We start from the raw sequence: 20,458 nt of genomic DNA on the forward strand, positions 1-20,458 counted from the left end.
ACTACGTGGTCTTATATCTAGATAGAGCTGGAATTAGGGCGTAACAGCTTTTGTAAACAATTTGAGCGGGGTTCTCTCTGTTTATACTCTTTAGTATGACGAGCTTGGCATAGTCGACCCACAGCAACTCACGAAGAACTACTGATTCCGATCAATAGCGGTGTGGCTTCTTCATCTTTCTTTGAATGCTTATGTGGGCTGCAGCTCGTTGCTTCCAGACAGCCCTTTGTTGTATACTGGAAAACACCACCACTCACCACGCTGTGATTGAATATACACCGTTTGGTGAAACCGGATGGAATTCAGCTTTGAAATCTGTGTTAGGGAAATCGCTTTTCACAGGCAATCGGTGCTCATAGCAACAGTTGTACATTCCTACAATTTTCAATAGTGACATTTAGAAAAAAAAAGATAACGTTTTAAATCTGATAGATGCGTAGAAATATATCTGATCGATTGGTGATAAAATTATTGAAATTGGTCCAAGGGCAGTTGAGTTATTAGTGTTCAAATTCTTTCATAATTTTGTTATATGTTCCATTTTCGGTTTTCACTAAGTGTACCTCCATATAGAAATCACAGACGTAATCCTACGTCAAAATGTATAAAAAAAAAACTTTCTTATTTAATTCTAGCTTATTTAACAAAAATTTCCATGAAAAAAACTGAACGACAAAGTCCACAAACGATTTCTTAAGGTTGTCGTCAACTTTTTTTGGAAAGCTATGTGAAATTCACATGGATTTCATGCATTACATATGTGATATTTTTTGAGTGTATCTCCTGTTTCCAAGTTTGGTTGCAAGATTACAACTCGGGAGAGCATTTTGTGTGGTCGTTGGGAGTGTGTGGTTCTAAATATGACAATGAGTGAGCAAAATATTACGCAATTCTATCCTCCCTATTCGCACGCGCCCGAGGATCGGAGGCAAATGCCACTTCGACTTGTTTCGTCTACTTACTACCAACCGGTGAACACTCGGGTTTATTTCAGTTACCGTGTGGACGTAATTTGTGATGAGCCCCGGTCCCTTTCAAATTGTATCATTATTTATGTACGGTCCATATATTTGAAATGACGTTTCACATTCATCTAGTGATGGCCGATTTTCATTCGAATTATCGATTAATCGATTAACGAACCGAAAAGTAAAATATTTGTAATCGGTTAGATCATGCCGATATAAGTATTAACTTCTCTAAAGGATCATCACCGATCGTTTCAAACATGTGCTGCACTCTCATTGGTGGAAAAATGGCAGCACAGCGAACAAAAAAAAATCGATTAGTTGTTAATCGAGTAATTAAAAAATGGGACACCTCTGATTTTGGTGTGTTTGTTTTGATAAACATGAGCGCAAAATTTCATCTCTGTCGAGGGGGCAGCAATACCACAAAATTACCTTGAATACGGGGGGTATTCATTGGATGAAAGGGACCGTGAAAGAGGACACTAAAATAGAAAGTTTTTCTTCCGACAGTTTCATCTTAGTATTCATCTTTGTTACTACTCTCTGACGACTGTGCTGGGGAAGCAGCATATGCATGGTGGATTTGTTAGTTAATTCAACGCTCTTGGACAATGCTGGACATTTACCAGTTTTCCAATAGTTTCTTGTTAAAAATCAACATTCGGAAGCATTGTTATCGATGCGTAGCCATATTTCTGATCGATTGGTGATACAATTATTGAAATTGGACCAGGGGCAGCTGAGTTACTAACGTTCAAAATCTTTCTTAATTTGTTACATGTTCCATTTTCGGTTTTCACAAAGTGTACCCCCATATAGAAATCAAAGACGTAGTCCTACGTCAAAATAAAGGTGGGGGTCGCCAGAGTCTGGATGCAACCGCATCCGTTCAAGATGCCCCGAAAATGCCTCGCAAGCAAGCTGGTGGCAGCAACCACACGGAAAGGTAGCTTCAGAGTAATCCGTTCTCGGGACTCCCCGAAGAAACAGATGTAGATCCAGTTGAGAGACGGGAAAAAGTGCCCCCACTGTTTACCTCGACGAAGGAACTTACATTGCTTAGGAATGAGCTGGCTAAAAAGCAAATCCATCCGCTGTTCAAGCTGTGCAGTACGGGGATCAAAATCTTGTGCTCGACGCTGGCGGACTACAACGCTGTTGGCACATTTCTTCAGGCGAACCGGTTTGAGTTCTACACTCACGATGTCCCTGGAAGCAAACCACTGAAAATGGTGATTCGTGGTCTTCCAAATATCCCAGTTGCAGAGATTAAAACGGAATTGGAGCGCCTTCATCTGAAACCAATCAACATTTTTCCAATTGCGAGACGTGATGAAACCAGTGCATTCCGGGACCACTTGTACCTGTTGCACTTCGAAAATGACTCCACCACTGTGGCTGCTCTACGGCAGATTCACGCGCTGTTCAACATCGTGATTCAGTGGGAGCAGTATCGCTTTCGGCATCTTGACGAGACCCAGTGCACGAATTTTCTGGCATTTGGGCACGGTACGAAGAATTGTCACATAAAGGCTCGTTGTGGCAAATGCGCTGGGGCACACAATACTACCATCTGCAAGAAGGAAGAATAAACTAAACCTAAATGCACGAACTGTGATTCCAACCACCTGGGCAGCGATACGAGATGTCCCAAGCGTGCGGTCTTCATCCAGATCCGACAGCAGACTCCTGCTCCCTCGGTCCAAGATCGACTGACAGCTGCCGCTTCTGCCTCATCCCAACCACCTCCAGGTTTGTCCGGTGCTTGGGCTAACAACTCTGACCATCAGACCGATGATAGTTCCCTCTACTCATCGGAAGAGATCCTCGAGCTCACGATGAATCTTTTCGTGCACCTTCGTGAATGCCGCATTAAAGAAGACCAGAACCGTGCCGCAAGTGCTTCCTCAGCAAATATGGGCCCTGAAGTCAGCAACCTAAACTTCCTAAATTGGAATGCTTGCTCCCTCAAGAGTAAAAGCTACAAACTTGGTGAGTTCTTCCGGGTTCACGACATCGATGTATGTTTCCTAACGGACACGCACCTGAAACCGGAGGTACAAGCGCTAGAGGAGGTGGAGGTGCCATCGCCATCTAGCATGCAATTAATTTCAAGCTTCTACCATGTGTTCAATCAGGGACTTAATCACTGGGTTCAAAGTCGTCGGATAACGCGCACAGAAAGCACTTAACACGCGAGTACTTTGACGGGGTAAAGTTGGACTGTATTTCACTGTTTGTTCTTAATTTTACAAATTGCAACACGCGACGTTGTACTTCAACCAAAAACTACTGTTCATGCGAAAGGTTTATTGCGGACTAAATAATATAAAATTCTAGGGATCTATCTAAGTGCGTGCGATGTTTTTATCTTCGGTTTCCTACGTACACTCGGCCCTACCGTTGATCGTGAAGCGATCGATATGGTACGGGATAGATTGATAAGGGACATTGGGCAGAATAGGTCAACTATATCTCCTACTGTTCACCTACTCGGGTTACTCATGACCGGCCGCCTTAAAATGCCTAGTTTCGACCTACATTTATACATCGATAGCTATACAAAACAAAAATCTCCTATCTCCTAACATGCAAATAAAAACAAACGTGTATACATAAATAACAATGGATATCAATACTGCAGTTGCTGAAGGCTACTCCTCGTTCCTTTGCCCTCGTCATCGCTCGCACGGCCTGTGTGGTCGATGGATGGTTGGGGATCGTCCATGGATTCCTTCTCAATTCGACATCGCTAGTTGACCCTTCGACCTCGGATGAGGCTATCTTCGACCGGAATTCTCTAAATAAGATGAAAGGCGATTTTTTAACAATAAATTACAAAGATCAAACGACTTCCCTGGTCCGCGGAGGCCGTTCGCCTCCGCTAGCGCGGTTGCGCTTCCGATGAACCCGTCGAGTAAACATCAGACCGGATGTTTCAGGGATGTCCAAGGGGAATTTGGTAGTTGTTGACACTTTCGTATGACTTCGAGGGTGATCCTTGGTCGACAGTTGATGATGACTGGTAGATGAAGGGCAGAGGTACACGGTGGACATCAGAAATTCAGACGTGCGGCTCCAGCCGCGGCGGAGGAACTGGACTATGGACGACAAAACATTCTCTCCATTTTGTTCGAGCTTGCAGATCAGAAAGGTACTGAGTCGACCAACGCTTCCAGATGTGTTGAAGGAAGTTCTGCACTCGCTGCCATCTCGAAAGCCTGGTCTGATTGAGGTCTTCAAGTGACGGTTCTGGAATTTCTGTGAGTGGTCTTCCCACCAGAAAGTGACCAGGAGTCAGGATTTCCATGTCGTTTGGGTCATTCGAGAGTGGCGTAATCGGCCTCGAGTTGAGGCAGGCCTCGATTTGCGCCACCAGAGTTGCCATTTCATCAGATGAAATAACCGTGTTTCCTAGGGTACGCTTCAGATGTCCTTTCAACGACTTCACGGTGGCCTCCCAAAGGTCTTCAAAATTTGGAGATTTTGCCGGGATGAATTTAAAGTTGATGTTGTCCATCGCCGTCTCTTCAGCTACTGTCTTCGCAAATTACTGGTTATTGAACAGTTTCCGTAGTTCACCCAATTCAAGCCGTGCCCCGATGACATTTGTTGCGTTGTCGCACATAAGGATTTTTGGGCGTCCACGTCGTGCGACGAATCTTCTAAACGCAGCGATGAAGGCCTGACTGGTGAGGTCTCCCACGACCTCCAGGTGGACAGTCTTCACTACAAGGCACACAAACACGGCGACGAAGCACTTAATCGGTGCTCCTTTTCTGTACGGGTACTGGATGTAAAACGGGCCACAGTAATCCACTCCTACTCGTAAGAAAGGGGGAGCTGGAGTTACTCGTTCCGATGGTAAGTCTGCCATGAGTTGCTCGTGGAGCTTCGACCGAGCACGAAAGCATTTCACACAGCGATGAATGACCATGCGTGCTAGGTTGCGAGCAGCAATTGGCCAGTATCTTTCCCGCATGCTGGCGGTCAGTAGCTGTTGTCCAGCATGGACAATGCGGTGATAGTCAGTGGCGATGAGAACAGACAACGGGTGTTGATTGTCAAGAACAATTGGATGTTTCCGGCCAGCCGAAATGTTGGCATTCGCGAGCCGGCCGCCGACCAGGATTAACCCGTTTACAAAGCGTGGAGTGAGCTGGTTGATCCTCGATGTAGACTTGACTTCACCATTCTTCTGCAGCTCGGCGAGATCTCCGGGGAAACTTTCCTGTTGGGCAAGAGCTAGCAGCTGACGCAGCGCTTCTTCTCGCTCTTCATATCTGATGAAGCCTACTCTACGATCTAAACGGTTCTTGCAGTTGTGGACGAATCTTCGGATGAGAACTACTAATTGGAGAAGATCGTTCAAAGACGATCGTATACCGATGATTGGACAGGTCTCGATTAGTTGAGCAGGGGCTGACACAGTAGTTCTTTCTTAAAGAAGAGAGGGATCCAGGTGTTCAGTAGTGATTGTAGCAGTTGTTGGCCAGGATGTCTTCTCCTGCCGAAGCCAGGATGGTCCGTGCCACCACATTTGATAGTCCTTCAGTATATCAGGCGTCATTCCCCGTGATAGAACATCAGCGGGATTCTCTAAGCCAGCGATGTGGTTCCAGGTTCCTCCACGAGAAATGTGTTGGATCTCTGACACTCTGTTGGCTATGAACATATTCCAGCGAGAGGGTAGAGAAGCGATCCAGCATTTGACGATCATCGAGTCAGTCCAAAAGTATGGTTGAGCAGTTATCTTGATACTTTAGACGACCTTCTCGAACAGATGAACGCCGGTGAGTGCGGTTAACCATAAGTCCTTCGAGTTTAACCCAATTACTAACCAACTAATCAGACTACGAGATATCTATCGGAGGCAGTATCAGAGGACTAACCTCCGTGACAAGAAAACAACAGCTATCAATCTAACCAAAATAATCAAGACCCGGGGTGAAGACTTACGTAACCGGAACTTTGCCAAGCATGTCAGCAGCCTTGGAGGGTTTTCAAAACCTTTTTGGAAACTTTTCAAGCTGCTAAAAAATAAGCCTAAGCCCATCCCTCATTTCAACGCTGATGGTAGGCACCTACTAACACCGACTGGCCCTTGGTTATCATTTCCTTACTTCACACCAGTTGGTTAACAGGGCTGTAAGTCCATTTGAAAATGTTGTGTCGGAGTTTGTTCGAATGTTTGAAGAATCTGCCAATACCTTTCAGAGGGCAGAGGGTGACGGTGGATGAGGTGATATCAGCCATTGAAACATCAACAAATTTTAAGACTCCTGCCTTCGACAACGTCTTTAACATCGAGTTGAAACATCTGAGTCAAAACTCATACCTTCATCTCACCACCATCTTTAACAGGTGCTTTGAACTTGGCTTCTTTCCACATTGTTGGAAACTAGCTAAAGTCACTCCCACCCTGAAGTCCTCCCCGCCCTCTCGAAGATGTTTGAGAACATAATTTTATATCGACTTTTGGACATCGCAGACTCCAACAATATTTTCCTTGAGGAACAGTTCGGTTTCCGCAAAGGTCACTCCACTGTCCACCAGCTGCTTCGTGTTACGGACATCATCAGGTGGAATAGAGCTGTGTCCAAAACATCAGCCATGGCATTGTTGGCCGTCGAGAAGGCGTTCGACAATGTCTGGCATGATGCCCTGGTGTGCAAGCTGCAACGGTACAATTTTCCGATTTTCTTAGTGAAAATCATTAAAAATTATGTTTCGGCCGATCATTTCAGGTCTCGCTGTACAATACGACCTCTGACACATTCAATTGTAGTGCTTTTTATATCTTTATTAAGGAGACTTTCAGCCCTGGGCTGGTTCGTTTCCGGACACCCCAGAAGGGGGTATCCCAGAGGGAAACAAGGTACAGAGTTTTTATTTTGCGGAGTTGAATGATGGTTGCGGTTCCAGGGGGGAACTTATTTTGCCAAACTGTTCTATGTTGCTGTCATATTTTGTATTTTTTGTTTTGTTTTGAGGACCCCAGCAGAGCCCCACCGGTAGAAGCTGCCAGGAGAGACCTGGCACCCGCTACCGGCAGGGAATGTCGGGCCTACTGTAATAATATATATGGGTTAAACCCTCTTGTAGATTCCAGTCTCCTTCGCGAAACATATCAGTTGTGTCTCTGCTACCGGGTCGTTCTGAAGGGTGTCTCGGATGTTGCCCGGGATCCCGTAGAGTTCTCGTGGTCCGTGGAAGCAAGGGCAGTTTATTAGTATGTGCTCGACCGTCATTGTTGTTCTGCAGGTGTCGCATCTTTGTCGGAGGTTACCACCACAGCTGCTCCCCATGTTGTGGCCGTTTCTTAACCGGGACAGAAATCTCTGGTCGTTAAACCTGTCTGGGGATCGAAGTGTTGGCGAGTCGGCCACATCGTCCAATGGCTGCGAGGTGGTCTGCTTCTATGTTTCCGGAAATTCCACAGTGTCCCGGTATCCACATGAAAGTGAAGCCAGGGGGGTGTGGTTTTGTATGGCCTGAATCCAGGGGTGGCGGGCGGTGGCGGATTCCAGTGCCGTGAGGGCGCTAGCAGAGTCGGGTAGTACACATAGCGGAGAGGAGGATGGTAGGGAAGCTGCGTAATGAAGGGCTGCAGTCTCGGCCGAGAAGACCGAGCATTGATCAGGAAGTCTCCAGAAGTGTGAGGTCTGTCCATAAGTTACTTCAAAGTCGACCCTGCCTCCTGCTTTGGAGCCGTCGGTGAAACGGAGTTCGTAGTTGTGGTACCGTGTTTGTAGTAATTCGGTGAGGCAGGATCTCATTGCCGTAGAGTTGTCTCCTGCTCGGAACTGGAACATGGATTTTTCCACTCGGATGGGGGAAGAATTCCACTCTCTGGTTCCGTTCCATGTTAATGCTGGTATGCCCCAAGGCAGCATCATAGGCCCTATTGTTTTTAATATCTTCACTTTCGACATGCCCACCCTTCCTGGTGGTGGAAAGCTGTCTCTGTTTGCAGATGACACTGCTCTCATCATCAAGCAATCAACTTTAGCGAGGCCTGGATGTTCTGGCTGACTATTTTAACAACTGGAAAATTTGTATCAATGCGACGAAGCCCCAGGTCATCAAATTTCCTAATTCTAAATCCCCTAGCCTGATGATGTGAAGGTTCGCTTGAGAGGCTCCACTACTGGTCCAAGGAGGTAATCTATCTTGGTCTCACCGTAGACAGCAAGCTTATCTTCAAGTCTCATGTGGAAAAAATATCAATCAGGTGCAATGTCCTGATCAGGTAATTGTATCAGCTCATGAACAGTATATCCAAACTGAGGCTGAGAAACAAGTAATTCAGTTGAGCTCCCTGTTTGGGAATTTTGAACTCGATCACACAAATTCAGACTTCAGAGAATCCAAAACAAGATTCTGAACCAGAACTATTTTTGTTTCCCTTGATTTGTTTTTCGTCGATCTTGTTTTCTGGACCCTACCTATCGACCCATCAACTCATGAACCGGGGACCAACTTCTTTACTTTCCTTTCGAAGGAAGGCGTGATCAGTGATGTTCTGCCTCAGAACATCCCGGCGGCCTCGACTGGGATTGAACCCAGGCCTGCTGGGGTGAGAGGTAATCACGCTTACCACTACTACGCTTACCACTCACGCTTATTGCTGATATGGAATTCCTCGAAACTAGTTTCTGATTATTCTGTTTGTGGCATAGAAAAGGAAGACTCTGAACACCTGCTATGCTCTTGTACAGCAATCTTCAATAAAAGGTTTATTTTTTTTCTGGATAAGGAGATGGTAGAACGCTTTGCTATTTTGAATGCAGCTTCATTAGTGAGTGAGTTTAATAATAGGTAGGTACTCCTGTTTTACATAAATTTGATCTTGGGTCAAAATTGTCTTTGAGGAATTTTCTGCAGCGCAGTGTACAGAATCGGCGCTAATGCTCGACTCCCTATAATCTGCAATAAACCTGTTCGAAGGGCCGTTCAAAGTTTGAAGCATCCGACGGCGACGACGAAAGGGGCTTTCAACAATGCTAACAACCGGGCGGGAGCAACATGACACGGCCACATTTCTCCAAGTCCCTTCGAAAGGATTAATGGGTTACGGTGGCGTTCGCCATTTAATTTATCGCGTAATCGGGTGCTTGTGGGCGGAGGAGAAGAACTTGCTGCGAAGCTTTGGATGTAACCAGTTCGGTGATGGGGTGCCCTCTCTTACTCGCACAGGGTAGTTTAGCAGGCAGACCGTTTTCGAAACAAACCAAGATGCGCTTCAAAGTGAACTGTAGGACACAACAAGGTGGAGAGTAAATCTCGAGGAATTCGTTAAGATTTATTTTGCAAGCAAATGGGGTTGAATTAATGACTTTCCGAGTGGAAGCCAGGTAGACGCGGCAGATGGATTTTGGTTTGCAACGTAGCTTGTCTTTGTTTCCAAGTCCCGCGTTAGTATGTACTGTACATATTTAAACTTTCAATTTCAACGATCGTCATCAGTTCTAATTATTTTCCCTGAAATATAGCAAACTGTATATAAGCAACAGCACAGGAATAAATCTAAACAAGCGCAAATAGTGATGTACACAGTTTGAAAAAGCTGTGTATTTTTTTGTTCAATATGATGCACATAAATGGAGCGTCACATATCATATAAGTTTACATTACAAAGTTCTGAGACATTTCGTTTGTGTGAATGAATGTTTACATCACAATTAAAATTAAGAATGTTTTGCTGTGTACCTACAATGATGGTATGGGGTTGATGCCAGAACAATGGTGGTAATCCAGATAAACTTATTTTTCATAGGAAACAAAAATGACATTATTAAGGGATCGTAGTTTTATTTTCCTTTGACGGCTCATTGTTTACAGATTTGATTAATTGAAAGCTGTTTGAAATAAAAGCCGTACACAATTACAGCATATGCAAAAGGATTTCTAGCGGTGTCGGTGGAGTCTGGGGTCAATGCCAGTCGGTGCCGCCGGGATTTTCTGAGGCATAACTAGAGGGAAGTAAAGCCGTTGGTCCACGGTCCGTGAGTTGATGGGTCGATAGGTAGGGTCCAGGTGCGGGAGCTGCCTCCCTAGCGTCGGTAGCATTGGTACTCAGTAAGGAAAAAAAAAAAAAAAAAAACTGCAAGGGACACCTCTTTGGGGTTCTACGCAATGGTGACGTACGACTACATGGTCTTATATAATAAATCTTATTTGTTAACTGCAGCAGGAGCTTGTGTTTTGTGTATTAATAGGAATTTGAGCGGATTTCTCTCTGTTCATACTCTTTAGTATGACGGGCTTGACATAAATTGTCCACAGCGACTCACGAAGAGCTACTGATTCCGATCAATAGCTGTGCGACTTCTTCCTCCTTCGATGGATGGTCATGTGGGCTGCAGCTCGTTACTTGCAGGCAGTCTTTCGTTGTGTACTGGAGAACATCACCACTCATAACGTGGTGATTGAATAAACACCGTTTGGTGAGACCGGAGGAAATTCAACTTTGAAATCTGTGTTAGGGAAATCACTTTTCGCAGGCAATTGGTGAATATTTTAACTATCATAGCAACATTTGCATTCATGCAATTTTCAATAATGACATTTTGAAAAATGGTAAAATCTTAACTTTCGCACATGTGTAGGAATATTTATGATCGATTGGTGATAAAATTATTGAAATTGGTCCAGGGGCAGCTGAGTTATTAACATTCAAAATCTTTCATAATTTTGTTACATGTTCCATTTTCGGTTTTCACAAAGTGTACCCCCATATAGAAATCACAAACGTAGTCCTATGTCAAAAAAAAAAAAAAACAGAACGATTTCACAAATGATGACGCACCACTTCGTTGAACTTCGCTTCATATTACCTCCTTTAAATCGGGTACATAAATTCATTATTTTACGCCAGCTACCGAAAATTATAACTTACTTACTTACTTAATGGTCCTGTGCACCACCAGCGGTGCAAAGGGCCAACGTGAAAGACTTCCATCCTGAGCGGCTGCTCGCTTTTGTCTTGACCTGGGCCCAGGTCAGATTTCTATCGACTTGCTTAATTTCCTTATTGAGACTCCGCCGCCATGAGCCCCTGGGTCTGCCTCTGCTGCGATGTCCTGCTGGATTCCAATCCAGCGCTTGCTTGCGATTTCTGTTGCTATCTGATGACATCGACGATGGAGCTCGGCATTCGAGATCCAGTTGTGAGGCCACCAGGCAAGAATTATATACCACAGGCATCGGTTGATGCCAAGATATTGGAAAATTTCGACCTTCTCCACTGCTTGCCCCGCTACCGTAAAGTTGGAAGGGTTGCCCGTGTTGATATCCAACGATTTGGTCTTGTTGACGTTGATGGTGAGCCCGCCGCAGAGGAGCGTTCGGCTAGGTCATTGAGCTTACTCTGCATATCAGAGCGCCGTTGTGCTAGTAGAGCAACATCATCAGCCAAATCGAAGTCGTTGAGATGCTCCATGGTGATAGGCTGCCAAAGCAGCCCACGGTTCGGTACACGGTCAATTGCACCTACCATGATCTCGTCGATTACGATGAGAAACAGTAGCGGTGATAGTATACATCCTTGTCTCACACCAGCGACTACCGGGATAGGGTCGGACAAGGCTCCGTTATGCAGAACTCTGCACGTGAAAGCCTCATACTGCGCTTCGATGAGGTTGACGAGGGACTCCCTTGCGTCTCAGGGTGCCCCACAGATTCTCGTGATTGAGACGGTCGAAAGCTTTTTCGTAGTCAATGAATACCAAATAAAGGGACTCTTGGAATTCATTGACCTGCTCCAGGATGATGCGGAGCGTGACAATATGGTCCACACAAGATCTTCCGGCACGGAATCCTGCATGCTGCCGTCGGAGAGTCGCGTCGATCTTCTCCTGTATCCGATTCAGGATAACTTTGCACAGAACTTTGAGAACAATACACAGTAACATGATACCTCGCCAATTGTCACACACAGTCAGATCCCCCTTCTTTGGGACCTTCACTAAGATGCCCTGCATCCAGTCGGCCGGAAAAGTCGCGGTGTCCCAGATATTACAGAATAGTTGATGTAACATTTGTGCGGATAGCATGGGGTCAGCTTTGAGCATCTCTGCTGATATGCGATCGACCCCTGGAGCCTTGTTGGGTTTCATGCTTCGGATAGCTGCTTCAATCTCCTGCAGTGATGGGGCCTCGGAATTGACGCGAGTGATGCGCCGCACCCTAGGTGGATCATGCCGAGATGTTGATGGCTGGTTGGCCGTCGAAACTTGAAGAAGTTGTTCGAAGTGCTCAAACCAGCGTTTCAGCTGGTCAGTAGGGTCGGTAAGCAATTGTCCAGTCGTGTCCTTCACTGGCATCCTCGGGTTCATCCTTGCTCCACTCAGGCGTCGTGAGATATCGTAGAGGAGGCGTATATCGCCAGTGTTTGCGGCTTTCTCCCCTTCGTCGGTCAGGGAGTTCACCCACGCTCACTTGTCCCGTCTGCAAGAGCGCTTGACTTCCTTCTCTAGAGCCGAGTACTGTTGACGGGCTTCGTTCTTGGCTCCTCTGGTTCTCGCCTGCTCTATCGCGGCTTTTGCTTCTCTACGCTCCTCAATCTTCCGATAGGTTTCATCTGTGATCCACTCTTTCCTCTGGGTGCGCAGCTCACCCAAGTTGTTCTCGCTTGTTTCTATAAAGGCATTCTTGATGGCCGTCCATTGTTCTTCTACGCTGCCACCTTCTGGAACGTCCGCAGCTCGAGTCTCAAGTTCATGAACAAAAGACCTTTTTACCGCTGAATCTTCAAGTCGGCGTGTGTTGAACCGCCGCCCGAGTCTCTCCTCCCTTCGCTGGATCCGCGCCATTCGTAGGCGGATTTCACCGATGAGAAGGTGATGGTCAGACGCGATGTCGGCGCTGCGTTTATTCCGGACATCAAGAAGGCTCCGTCTCCATTTTCGGCTGATGCAGATGTGGTCGATCTGATTCTCGGTATGTCCATCACGGGAAACCCACGTGACTTTGTGCACTGGCCGATGGGGGAAGAGCGAACCCCCGATCACCATGTCGTTATTGCCACAAAATTCTGCAAACAGCTCACCGTTCTCGCTCATTTCGCCGAGACCATGGCGTCCCATGACACGCTCATAGTCCGTGTTGTCGGAGCCGATCTTCGCATTGAAGTCGCCAGTGTAGATCTTGATGTCACCCTTTGGAACCTTATCCACGACGGCATTCAGTTGACTGTAAAATTCTCCTTGTCCTGTAGCTCGGCAGCATCGGTTGGCGCATAATATTGGATTATGGTAAGGTTACGAACCCGTGTTCTAAATCTGGCAACGATTATCCTCTCATTAACAGGCTCCCACTTGATGACGCTAAGTAGGAGACCAACTCCACGATGGCGGGGAGCGTTTTCACCTCGAATACCAGAGTATAGTAGTACCTGTCCCGACGGCAGTTTGTGTTCTCCAAAGTTTGGCCAACGAACTTCACTCAGTCCCAGGATTTCTAGCTTCATGCGTCGCGCCTCGTTGGCGAGTTGTGCCAGTTTACCCTGCTGGGCTAACGTCAATACATTCCATGATCCAATTCGTGTCCGTTGTTTTGCGCTAAAAGTCGTTGCCGTTATATCAGTTCGATGTCTTTCTCTGTTGGTTTCTGTAACAATTGTAAAGGTTTCAGAGACAGTAGGTGGTTGGCCTAAGGTCTCCTATCCGCCGTGATGGGGCTGCCATCTTAGGTGTAGCTTCCGGGGAAGAGCATTTCTTATTCAGCCGCTGGATGCCAGTCAGACGCTGTTTGAGCCGCACCTCCATAGTGAACAGACGCTCGGGTTGGCGAAGCATTTCCTCTATCACCGTGCTATGGTTACCGCGCCAGTGTTCGCGTCGCACCTCCTCACTCTGCTGTTGTCGGATTGACAACATTGCCCAGGCTACGCCAACCAGCTGTGTCCATGTTTCAGCTGGCAGTCTTTTGTGATCATATGACTCGTGGAGGCGTGAGGTAGGAACTTGTGAGGACCGGAGCTAGGTATATCGCTCCTTCCAGATTGTCACTCACCATTTTGTAGCCCAAAAATTAGAAAATTATAGCGTAATCGAAGAAATCGAACAGCACGGGAGCTACCAGAAGCTTGCATTCCTTATTTTAATCACATTCGACGGAAAATGGACTTCCAACGACGGCTAAGCCCAGAACCCTATGGGTTATTTTTATTGATTGCTTGAAAAAAAAACTCATTTGATTCTGGTTAAATTCTGGTCAGCCACGGCAGATAGTGTGTATTACTCATAACATTTTAATATTCTTGGCCAACTTTAAAACGATTCCTCTACAAAATTCCACCGTTAAAGTTTACAAACAAATTCCTTGATTCCCCTGCACAGCTGCATCCGCTGATTCCGGGACGCTCGACAATGTTGAAATGACCCAGTGCGTTCGTTCAATAAACCCTTTCGAGACAGATCCTTTCCGGAATTGCACCCATGAATCAAGTCATTAAGCCCCGTGGTGCCGGGTTGATTATATTCGCAAACCAATAAACGAAAAACTCACCGCACACGCACACCGGCACCCATCAGCACTCGGTCGGTTGACTGGTCGGTTGGTTGGTTGGTTGGTTGGTTGGTCGATGGTGGGTGTGTACAGTACACTTACGGTGACAAAAAATAACTGACCTGTCAGTGGGCTGAGTGGGGGTGAGGGGCAATTATATTTTTGCCTGTTTTCGATATGTTTTCGATTCGGGGCTTCAATGCACCAGCAGAAGCAAAGGGTCTTTACGGTGGAAGCCTGCAGTGTGGAGGCAATTTTTATTTTCAACGATTATGGGGAAAGCCGTGTTTTTACCCTTCTTACAGAGGAAGGGTTTAATGCCAGTTGATAAACACAAACGCTTAAAACAAATTCCATCACATTAAATAAATATTTACAGGCTATAGTTCATGCTTAATTTACGTGAGAATATATAATCCAAATATAAAAAAGTTTGATCAATTTTCAAAAGTTAACCATTAATAAGCTATTATGATCTTTATACCAAACTAATTTTACATCCAATTTGAATCAATTGGTGCAATTAAAATTAAAATCCATTCATAGATGACCATGTTATAAGTATTCAAAACCTTACATTATTTCGACACCTATTTTTTTATTAGCACCCCAGTATAGTCCACAAAGACGTAGTGCTACACAGTTCGAAAAAGTAGAGTAAATTGCTGTTCAATATAATGTACATAAATGGAGCGTCACATATCATATTCGTTTACATTATATACAGGGTGCGTGACGAATTTTTGCAGTAAATGGCATATTTGAGAAAAAATACACCAGTTAGTTATTCTAGCAATGAATTTTGTGCGATTTATTTTCTTTCGCAACATATGGAAGTTGTAAGTAAATTTATTCAAAAAAATTGCCTTCCCTTTCGACGACTGTAGTTAGACGCTTCCGGAAACTGCAGTATGCACGTTTTAAAATGTTTCGATCCATAGATGTCATCACTGCCTTGATTTTAGCTTTTAGCGACTTAAGTGTGGTGTGAGGTGTTCTATTGGTATCCCGTTGGACGACGCCCTATACAAAATAATCCAACGGATTGATATCGGTACTGCTTGGGGCCAAATTTCTTCCTGCCAAATTTACGAAATATTTTCCGTAAGCCATTTCTGTGCTTTATTAGCAGTATGAGCAGGTGCTCCGTCTTATCACTTTCCCAAGCCTTTTTTAATATTATACACTGTTCTTTCAGACACATTTACCGACCGAATTATTTCTTCCATGCATACTCCGGCGCGCAACAAAGCGACAACGGCTGACAGATTGCTCTCTTGTTTCGACATCTTTACGTTTACTCAACATTGTTTGTTTAAATCTTACACCTAACAGTATAAGCTATCCAGTGCTGCCAAATATATCTAAATCATGATGCACAAGCATGAGAAATTACTATTTGAAATTTACTGCAAAAATTCGTCACGTCCTGTCACTAGCGTGCACAGGAATCTTGTGAAGGAGAGGCAATTTTTTTCTATGGTGCATATGGGATGGGGAGTACTGCAAAGTACGTGGTAGATGGTGCTGTCATCCTCCCACTTTTTCCCTACTGTTCAATTTAGCTAATTTTATTTAATTTTTGCTCCGGTGGTGGTTCATCTTCTTTACATTACATTGTGCAACGACGTAATCATGTCATTTTGAATACGGTTACTTGTATACTGGCAATTTTTGGCACCTTCCGCCAAGTGTTTTTCCAGCACAGGATCGTAGTTAGCCACCAACTGGGTGGCACACTTTCCGCTCCTTCCACAAAGTGGTCGGCTACCTTTGCAAAGTATGCGCACAATTTCGATCAAATGTTCCATTATATAGCGATTTTGTAGCCGCTTTGCCTTACTAGCAGTAATCATAGCTGTTTTTTTGTGGTCCAGTTCTTCGTCGATAGCCTTCCTGGTTTTGAAATTCTTCCACGCTTCCATACTTCCAACATGGGTGTCACTGCGATTGTGTTTGCCCAGCATCTCGGTCGATTTCTTCCAATTTCTGAACCCTGTAGGAATCGTTGTAATAATGTTTTGCGGCATGCTCTTCTTTACAGGTTAAAAATACAAATCAAAGAAAATATATTCTTCAAGGTACTGGTATCATCTTTTATTCAGTTACCTTAATGAAATTTTGTGCAGTACGTTTTTGCATATTTTGAAGACATCGTTACAATTTTTGACTATTTCAAGTAAGTATTTTTGTAAGCCCTTATAGGTAGTTGAAGTCACTTTACTGTTACCGTTGCGAGAACGTTGAACTTGGTCATTTTCAGCGAAAATTGTAGTTTAAATTTTTTTCAAATTTTGACCTAAATGCCAAGGTTAATAGGATCATTAAAAGGTTTAAAGAATATATAACGATTGGAACAAAGGCGCACAAAACTATTTTGATAAACGAGTACAGGATTGTTAACGGAATGACAACTTGTGCAAAGGAATGCGCATGTCAACCATGGTAACAAATGACTTGAAATTTTCAGAGAAGATTCTTAGTCAAATTCTTAGTAAGACAACAATCGACCAAGGTTCAATGGCAAACTTATGCCTAATTTTCAATTATGGAATCCAAAAGCTGTCTATAAACTTTGTACAGTTGCGAAAAAGTCCATCCTCAGAATTCCTTAGGTTCTTGTAGAATTTTTTAGAACTCTATGAGCTCTTTTGAAACTCTTCTCAGAAGTCCTCTGGAATTATTTTTAGAATTATTCTTGACTTTTACTCAGAACACCTTGGAACTGAAATTCCCTTAGAGTTTCAGAAGAATTTCCTCAGTATTATCTAGAAATTATTCCTGGAATGAGCTAGAAATTATTGGTACTCCCTTGAAATTTTCCTCAAAATTCCTTTGGAATTTCACTCAAAATTTAATTTTCTCGGTATTCTTTTCGGAATTATCTTGGAACTATCTGCAGGATTCACTAGAAATTATTCGCAGACATTTCTTGGAATACTCCCCAGAAATTTTTTGGAACAGTCCTCAGAATTCAATATCGGATTTTTTAGAACTCTCCGAAGAGCTCTTTTGAAACTCTTCTTAGAAGTCCACTGGAATTATATTCACAATTCTTCATGATTTTTTTCTCAGAACACCTTGGAACTGAAATTCCTTTAGAGTTTCAGAAATTATTCCTGGAATGAGCTAGAAATTATCCTCCGAATTCGCTTGAAATTTTGCTTAAAATCCCTTTGGAAGTTCAGACAACATTTAATTTTCTCGGTATTTTATCTTGTAACTATCTGCAGAATGCACTAGAAATTATCCGCAGAATTTTCTTTGAATTCTCTCCAAAAATATTTTGGAACTGTCCTTAGAATTCAATATCCTTGAGGTTCTTCTCGGAATATTATAGAACTTTTTTTTTCTCAGAATACCTTGGAACTGAAATTCCCCTAATGTTTCAGAAGAATTTCCTCTGTATTCTCTAGAAATTCTCCCCAAAATGAATTTGAAATCATCCTCGGAATTTCCTTGACATTTTCCCCAACATCTCTTTGGAATTTCATTCAAAATTTGATTTACTCGATATTATTTTCGAAATTATCTTGCAACTATCTGCAAGATTGACTAGAAATTATTCGCAGAACTTTCATGGAATCATCCCCAGAAATCTTTTCTTTTGGAACTTCTCTTCAGAATTCAATACCCTTGAGGTTCTTCTCGGAAGTCAAGTTTAAGTTGTCCGTCCATTTACCAAAACATTGTAGTTTTTCTACGAGAAATGTCCAATAAAGCTTGCCCCTCCATTCACCAGAACTGTGCAATTTTTACATCAGGAATTTTCAATTCAGCTAACCCCTTCATGCAGCAGATTGAATCTTACACCAAAAATTTTCAATACAAACTTGCCCCCAGAAAATTTAACACCAGAATATTGTACACCAGAAAATTGTACTCCAGGAAATTTCAACTGACCAGAACGATGCAAATGTTTCACCGTTAATGTTCAATAAAAATTGTTCTCCAATCTTCTGATTGGTGCAGATTTCCTTTTTCTATTTTCCACCAGACATTGTCAATATAGCTTGCTTCTCCTATCATAAGAATGTAGCAGGTTTTCCACCAAATAAAGCTTGCCCCTATTTTCAAATTTTTCAGCATAAATTTTCAGTAAAGCAGGTTCCCTCCAATCATAAGAATGGCGCAATTATTTTTTTTTTTTTTTTCAATAAATCTTGTGCTTTTTTACGCTTGTGCCTTTTTACACCAGACATTATAATTAAAGTTTGTTCCTCTATTGAGCAAAAGGATGCAAATTTGAGACCAAACATTTTCCGAAATAACCAGACCAGTGCAAGTTTTCCACCAGAAGTTTTCTGTTAATTTTATTTGCAGCGATACAAATTTTGCACCAGAAATTTTCAATAAAGCATTCTCCTCCATTCACCAGAATGGTGCACCAATAATTGTCAGTCACGTTTGCTTTACCATGCACCTTTGTGGTGCAATTCTCAGGCACCAGAATGGTGCAAATTTTCCACCATAAATTTCCAAATTTTTAGCGTGATTCAATTTTTTCACCAGGGTTTTTCATTTTGATTAGTCCTTCCATGATTGATGATATTTTTATACCAGATATTCAATAAAAAGCTTTCTCTTCGGTTTACCACTACGAAGGTGAATTTTTTCAACCTTAAATTTACCCAATTCTTTTATCCCTCCATGAACCACCTTGAAAAAAAAAATAAACCAGGATTTTTTTGTATGCATCACTGTGGTGCAATTTTTTGACCAAAAAAATTCATTGAAGTTTGTCCCTTTATGCACCTTTGTAGTGCAATTTTCAGACACCATCTCACAGGAATTGACGCAATAAAAGGTTTTCATTGCCCTTATAGTATGAAATGAAGTTAATTTACCTTCAAATCAAGTTATCAAGAAAACAAGTTATTTTATATTGTAATTTGGTAATGTGAAAATAAACATCTTATTTATAAAAGGAGGGGCAATTGCCCCACCTTGCCCCACCTTGTGCACGCCAGTGATTATATATCATGTAAAGTTCTGACACATTTCATGCAATGCATACCAATACATACATTTATTTGTACAATATCACATTTAAGATAAGACATAATCAACAATAGTACGCCACAATACTCCATCCTCGGTCATGCCAATGCTCGCTAGATCACGCTCTACCTGGTCCGCCCATCGTGCTCTCTGCGCTCCACGCCTTCTTGTGCCAACCGGATCAGTAGCGAACATCAACTTTGCAGGGTTGTTGTCCGGCATTCTTGCAACATGCCCTGCCCACCGCATCCTTCCGGCTTTGGCCACCTTCTGGATGCTGGGTTCGCCGTAGAGTGCAGCGAGCTCGTCGTTCATTCTTCGCCGCCACTCACCGTTCTCCTGCACACCGCCAAAGATCGTCCTAAGCACACGTCGCTCGAAAACTCCGAGTGCTTTCAGGTCCTCCTCGAGCATAGTCCATGTCTCGTGTCCATAGAGGACCACCGGTCTTATTAGCGTTCTGTACATGGTACATTTGGTGCGGGGGTTAATCTTTTTTGACCGTAGTTTCTTCTGGAGCCCATAGTAGGCACGACTTCCACTGATGATGCGCCTTTGTACTTCACGACTCACATTGTTGTCAGCCGTCAGTAAGGATCCAAGGTAAACGAATTTCTCCACTACCTAGAAAGTATCCCCGTCTAACGTGACATTACTTCCTAGACGAATCCTGTCATGTTTGGTTCCGCCTACTAGCATGTACTTTGTTTTTGACGCACTCACCACCAGTCCGACCTTTGCTGCTTCGTGTTTCAGGCGGGTGTATAGTTCTGCCACCGTTCCAAATGTTCTTGCGATAATGTCCATGTCGTCCGCAAAGCACACAAATTGACCGGATATCGTGAAAATCGTACCCCGGCTGTTGAGCCCGGCTCGTCGCATTACACCTTCTAGAGCGATGTTGAAGAGTAGGCATGAGAGTCCATCACCTTGTCGCAGTCCCCGGCGAGATTCGAATGAACTGGATAGTTCAC

At 43.8% G+C, this 20,458-nt stretch overlaps 2 protein-coding genes across 2 annotated transcripts in view; both read right to left on the reverse strand.

Moving 5' to 3' along the window:
* The window catches only part of LOC135705450 (NADH dehydrogenase [ubiquinone] 1 beta subcomplex subunit 2, mitochondrial-like), a 247,189-nt gene that overhangs the window by 156,039 nt on the left and 70,692 nt on the right, over window positions 1-20,458 (reverse strand). The window lies entirely within an intron of this gene.
* On the reverse strand, window positions 4,522-19,898 carry LOC135705477 (uncharacterized). The gene is made up of 2 exons (XM_065227225.1): window positions 19,817-19,898; window positions 4,522-5,411 (listed from the first exon to the last, which is right to left on the reverse strand). Exons 1-2 carry the CDS (start codon window positions 19,896-19,898, stop codon window positions 4,522-4,524), a joined length of 972 nt encoding a protein of 323 aa, XP_065083297.1.

Source organism: Ochlerotatus camptorhynchus, unplaced genomic scaffold (genome assembly GCF_037179485.1).
Source record: "Ochlerotatus camptorhynchus isolate MF236.1 unplaced genomic scaffold, CSIRO-AGI_Acam_v1.1 ptg000267l, whole genome shotgun sequence".
Taxonomy (NCBI): domain Eukaryota; kingdom Metazoa; phylum Arthropoda; class Insecta; order Diptera; family Culicidae; genus Ochlerotatus; species Ochlerotatus camptorhynchus.

Coding starts and splice junctions, on each gene's coding strand:
- LOC135705477 (XM_065227225.1), bottom strand. CDS start 19,898: ATGCTCGAGGAGGACCTGAAAGCACTCGGAGTTTTCGAGCGACGTGTG. Junction 5,412..19,816: donor TGGCGGTGTGCAGGAGAACG/GTGAGTGGCGGC, acceptor CTCTTCTTTAAG/AAAGAACTACTGTGTCAGCC.